A 5979-nucleotide genomic window follows, 5' to 3' on the forward strand; every position below is an offset into this window, starting at 1 on the left:
GGGGGGGGGAGGTCACAGACACTAATTGAAAGAAATTGAAATGTTGCCAGACGTAGTGCTGTATCACCTGACGGCCCTGGAGGACTCCGTCAGGAGGCCCACGTCAGACTGAGCTTCAGAGTACAGCAGCAGACGGAGGGAAACGTGCACGTTCCTGGAAAGCAGACAAAGAGAAGCTCTTCCTCTGATGTCCTCCCACCTCCCCCCCCCCCCCCTCTTTGGTGTGGTCCTCCTTCATCCTGGAGTGCTCCCTGCTCCAGGCGCTGGGCATCGATGGCTCAGCCTGATAGATGTGTTCTCTCTCAGTCTGTCACAGCCCAGTGTAAACACTCAGCCTTTATTATCACCTCACCTTCACTGGGGGAGGAGGAGGAGGAGGAGGGGGGGGGGCAGACCAGACTGTCAGCTGATTTAACAAACCTCAGAAGACCAATGATACCATCACATGTCAGACCTGACCTCTCCTGTAGTACTGGGCCAGTGACCACCTGACTGCTGGTTCATGACCTCCACTGACCAGCACTAGTACAGAGGTCAAACTGTTGGTCTTCATTTGAATCTAAATACCTGACCCTGGACCGTTGTAGACCTGGTCTGGTCTTCAGTCTCTGGTGCTGTTCATTAGTAAACTGTCTTCTTTCTTTTTGTGCCACTGCCCCCCCCCCCCAGGTGACCACTCACCCAGAGCCCGTGTCCCAGTCCATGAGCCTCCAGCAGCCCCCCCAGTACAACATGGCCGACAGAGACAAGCAGCTGGTGTTCTCCGACTTTGAAGATCTGAGTGCCTCCTTCCGCAGCCTTTACAAGTCGGTCTTTGAGCAGTCCTTCAGCCAACAAGGTGAGTCCACCGCTGTGGAACACGGACCACCATACAGAACATCAGGTTACTGACACAGAACAGAGGGAGCTACGTTTGGGGGGAAAAAGAACATGGACCAACACATTTCCTGCTTTATAGTTCACCAGAAAAATAATATACATATATATTATAATTAAAATAAATCATGTGTGAAATGTTATTTCATGACGGCTGTGCTTTAGCAGTGGAGTAAACGCTGATGAGCAATGGCGGCGGTGGAGGCGGCGGCGGCGGCGAGTCCTCGTGTGTGCGTTGATCAGAGCTGCGTTTGTCATAATGACAGGGATTCTCTGTGCTTTACTACAAAATGGCAGATATAGCACAGCTCTGTGAAAGCTGCTGAATCTCTGTGGAACACAATGGCTTTTTTTCTGCTAATCTGATTGACTGATAAACAGAGAGCACTTGACAGGCCGGCGCCGACTCCAGCCTGGGTGTGTAACCTACTTTTACAAATGAAGTGCATTTCAGGCTCATGTTTTCAAAGAGTTTCTCTCTTATTATCTATCATCAATGTTTCATTAGCTGAACGCTGTTACCTTTTTTCATGTACATAAAAGTGAAATCTTTGTCAGAGCAGCTACAGCAATTAAAAAGCGTAAATAATCGAGCTGCGTTTCACACTCTGCCGCCGCGGACAGAGAGCTAATTCATGGGCTTTGATAATGGGTAATGAGCTCGCATTATTATTCTGCTGCTGCGTTAATTGCTTTCTGTATTTCCCTGGTCGGACAATGGGCTTTCTGTGCCGATAAGAGCCGCACCTTTGTCACCCCTGCAGTGAGTGTTTGGTACCGATTGTGGAGGTGCCGGGGCTGGAGTCAGCTCTAAAAGCACTCCAGCAGAGGGGGTTACTGCGGAGGACGGAGCTTCTTAAGAACACTCCTGAACGCTGAACCACATGAGGGGGGGGGGGGGGGAGGGGGCGTGTCCACGCTTCATCCACGTCTGGTGGAGAGACGTCCTCTGACCAGGAGGACGGAGCAGCAGCTCAGGCTCCTCCACCAGTGATGAGTCATTCTCTGATTCAACAAAATGGCAGCTGGTCAGTCTGAAGTACAGAAGTGGACCAGGTGGACCAGGTGGACCAGGTGGACCAGGTGGACCACAGTCCAGCACTGAATAACAGGTCCTACAAGAGGATTAGACTAATCAGTCTGGAAGAACTTGGTTTGGGTTTAACCTGAACCTGGTTGATGAGTTAAAGGTTGTTAACTAGTATATTTGTGTATTTCTGTATTTTCTGGACTATAAGTCGCACTCTTTTCCTCCTTTGGCTGCGAACACGACTTATATATAAAACATATGTTTTCACATGTTTGTTATTTTCACACTGACAGCAGCTAGAGGGCGCTGGTGTGCCTTGTACTCGGGTGTATGTTTGTGTGTCTGTTGAATGGTACCACATACACTCCTGGTGTTTGTTAATGAAACGTTGACCCAAAATCCACAAACCAAAACTGTTTCCTCGTTTCTTCAAATGTGGTCTGTGAAGTGGAGTTTCTTTTTCTTTCTTTCTCTCCTTGTTTATTGTTGTTATTTCACAGGTGAACTCTGACCCGCTGGTCTGACCTCTGACTCCTCAGTGTTTGTCTCCTGTCTTCATCCAGGTCTCATTGGCATTCCCTCAGACTCCTCCCAGCAGACCCACACCTCCTGCTCCTACCAGCACTCCCCCAGTGGAACCATCAGTTCTCAGAACAGCCTGTCCAACAACCAGGCCAACAGTCACCCCAACAGTCACTCAGCCAACAGCGGCCAGGTGCCCCTGTCCCACCCTGGCCACGTCTCCCCCCACACACCGCACCTATCGCAGCACAGCGGCCCCCACAACCAACACCCCCAGCACCAACAGCACCCCCAGCACCCTGCGCACCCCCAGCACTCCCAGCACCCCCAGCACGCTGCGCACCCCCAGCACGGGCAGCACACATCGCAGCATCCGCCCCACGGCCAACACCCGCAGCAGCAGCACACGCCGCACCCCTCCCAACACACGCAGCACGGCCAACACCCCCCCCAACACGGACAGCAGCACCAGAGCCTCCACCAACCGCATCCCACTCAGCAACAGATGGCCTGCAACACAGGTAAGAAGAGCAACTGTGATGTCATCGCCAACAACAACAACAACGACGACAACAACGACAACGATGACAACGATGACAACCTCAAACTCTGTCACAGTGATTCAGGAAAAGAAACTGAAGGAGGACACGTTGTCATTGTTGTTGTCGTCGTTGTTGTTGTTGTCGTCGTTGTTGTTGTTGATATTTTTGTTGTTGTTGTTTCTTCTCTTTTTGCTGAGAACAAAGCAGTGCTGTGTCTCTCCACTTCAGTGACCTTTACAGAGATGACTAGCTCCTCCTGGTGGTCACTGCTGAGTACTGCTCTGTTTTAGGGGCTGATAAAATGTTTTATTTTCTGTTGTTTTTTTATCTTTGCTGCTATAAAAATGTAACTTAACTAATAAAATACATTATTTCCACGGGTGATAACAAGTTCATAAACGACAAGAAAAGTGTGATTTTAAAACCTGAACCAAATCTGTTTCTGGTCCCTGGAGCCAACAGTCTGCTATGTATTTGATGTATCTGTGTTGCAGTATTACAGTGTGTACTGTGTGTACTGTGTGTTTTGCTCAGGGCTGCTGTCGGACTGGTACCCAAACCTGGACGCACTGAAAGAAAGCTGCCGTATTGCCAGTAACTTCAACTGGACTGACGTTGACCTTTCACCTTTTCAAGGTTGGTCTTTGTCCTGAACTTGATTTAGTTTCTGTCATTACTTTTACATTAAAGCCAAAGAAACAGTTTTTAAAATGTTCACAGTGTTTAATAAACCTCTGCGTTTGTGAAGGTTTAATAAACAGAATGTTCTGGTAATTCATAAAAAATGTTTTTCAACAAAAATATTCATGTTTATCCTTCTCTCTAGAAGGAATGTAGATTTTGGAGTTTGTTTATTTGTTTCATATATTTTTATACAGATAATTCAGCTATAGATTATGATTTACATAGATATATGAAGTGACCACTGTGTGGCGCCACAGAGTTGACTTGGCGGATTTGATTTTGACTTTAATTAAACTGAACTTTTCAATTAAACTCAGCCTTGGAGTTTAGTTTAATTTGAACACAGAGGTCAGCAGGTCTCGTCGTCCAATCACAGTCCAGGGTGACTTCTTTAACCAGCGCCCTCTGGAGGTTACTGACATAATGACTGTATGCTGTTACCAGCTGTTTTCATTCCTGTTACTTCATTCATTTCTAACCGTCCAGTCCCAGGTCAGAGGTCAGAGGTCACAGGTCACTCCAGTAGATTCTGTCATCGACTCGTTCTTCAGACTGTGCTGTTTTTTTTCTCCAGGTTTGAGGGAGAGTATGAGACAAGCAGAGCTGAACAACTGGTCCCTGGAACCGACCCAGATCGCAGACCTCTGTTCGTCCATCAATCAGTTCTTCGCCCGCACAGGTGTAATCCAGCCACAGGGGGCAGTGCAGCCCTCAGTCTGCCATGGCTCAATGCATCCAAACAAACCCAGCCAACACCTCAACACAGGTTAGTGATGGGGGGGTCAAGGAGGGGGGGCAGTGACCCAGTGATGCTGGTGTGGGGGGGCAGTGTCAGTCAGACCCCCCCAACTCACACTGATCTGGTTAACTGTGTTTATAACCGTGGGGCGGGGTCCCTCTGTGTCCTACACAGGAAATCTCTACATGGACACGAGACAGAACCTGTCCATGATGGGTCCTCCAGGGTACCCCCACATGCCCCCCATGAGCAGCGCAGGACCCACTCTGACAGGTGACCTCAGCTTCACTGTGAACCACCTATTAAAGGGACAGTTTGTGTTTTTTCCACCACTGTGTAGCTGTCAGTGTCAGTGACTCTAAACCCAGGGCCTGCGGACCCGATCCGGCCCATCATGTTCTGTGTGTAACAAATACACAGCACCCGTCCCTCCTCCTCTCTCACCCCCTCCTCTTGTCTCCCCCCAGGACACCACGGACAGATGAACCAGCAGCACATGATGCCAACCAGGAATTTCCAGATGCATCGTCTCCCAGCGGACGACATCCAGGACGACTTTGACTGGGACTCCATCGTCTAGACTCTACGCCTCTTCCTTTTTTTAAGATGAACGGGAGCAAGGAGAAGAAGTGAGGGAAGAGGAGGAGGAGGAGGAGACGACCTTTGGGAGTGAGACGCAGGACAACGTTGTAGAACCGTTGGAGAAAGACGTCTCCAGAGTCCTGACGTTTTTACAAAGCAGAAACAAGAAGAAGACTTTGTAGACAATCATCTTTAGTTGGACGCAGAGACCAGTGAAGAAGAAGAAGAAGAAGGAGAAGGAGAAGGAGACGCTCCTCGGCTCCTCGCCTCCTCGACTCCTCGACTCCTCGACTCCTCGACTCCTCGGCCCCTCCCCTTCCGTCCCTCCTCGTCAGCAGCCTTCCAAAGTCTGACCCTCTGCTTCCTGCCCCGCCCCCCCGTACCCATGCTCCGTAACTGTCCTGTGATTTGTCCAGCTTGTAGTTCTTCTGGTGTCCACCTGGGGTCAGCGGTGTCTGGGATGAGTCTTTGTTTTCTTTTCTTTTTAAAAATGTTTCTTTCAGTTTGATTCTGTTGTTAAAGAATTTCAGGCCTTGATGGAAAGGTGCTCGTTGGTCACTTTTGGGAGGAAGTGTGCCCCCCTGTGGCTAGACTGGTGCGGAAAGTTTTAAGTTTATAGAACCTGGGGTTTTGAACAGGGTTTTTTTTTTACCCAAAAAAGTCTTGATATTTAGAGAGAGGATGACAGGAAGTGATGATTCTTGTAGCCAATCGTTTCGATCCGGTTTGGTGCAGTCGTTAGAGGAACTTTTTATTTTAATTTTTTTTTTTTACAGCAGATTCAAGATGAACGGACGGCGTTGGAGGCAGTTAGTCTTTTCAGATTTGATCCAACATGAGGTTGTGGTTCAGTGTGTGTTTGTTGTGAAGCTTTGTTTCCCTCTGTGGAGCTGAAAAAGAAAAACTTTGATGCTGAAGTTGAATAAGAAAAGAGAGTCGACAGGAGTCGATGACAACAGCCACAGACGTCAGTGTGTCTGTGACTGTTGGTACTGAAAACAGGC

At 48.8% G+C, this 5979-nt stretch overlaps 1 protein-coding gene across 1 annotated transcript in view; it reads left to right on the top strand.

The window, feature by feature from the left end:
* Window positions 1–5973, top strand: part of foxj3 (forkhead box J3) — a 51460-nt gene extending 45487 nt beyond the window's left edge. The window contains exons 7-12 of the mRNA XM_008319622.3: window positions 670–838; window positions 2470–2949; window positions 3505–3606; window positions 4229–4420; window positions 4568–4666; window positions 4861–5973. Coding sequence (XP_008317844.1) covers window positions 670–838; window positions 2470–2949; window positions 3505–3606; window positions 4229–4420; window positions 4568–4666; window positions 4861–4973 — 1155 coding nt within the window. The 3' untranslated portion in view covers window positions 4974–5973. The remainder of the gene's footprint in view (window positions 1–669; window positions 839–2469; window positions 2950–3504; window positions 3607–4228; window positions 4421–4567; window positions 4667–4860) is intronic.
* The last annotated feature ends 6 nt before the right edge of the window (window positions 5974–5979 follow it).

The sequence above is a fragment of the Cynoglossus semilaevis genome, chromosome 11 (genome assembly GCF_000523025.1).
Source record: "Cynoglossus semilaevis isolate Cse_v1.0 chromosome 11, Cse_v1.0, whole genome shotgun sequence".
Taxonomy (NCBI): domain Eukaryota; kingdom Metazoa; phylum Chordata; class Actinopteri; order Pleuronectiformes; family Cynoglossidae; genus Cynoglossus; species Cynoglossus semilaevis.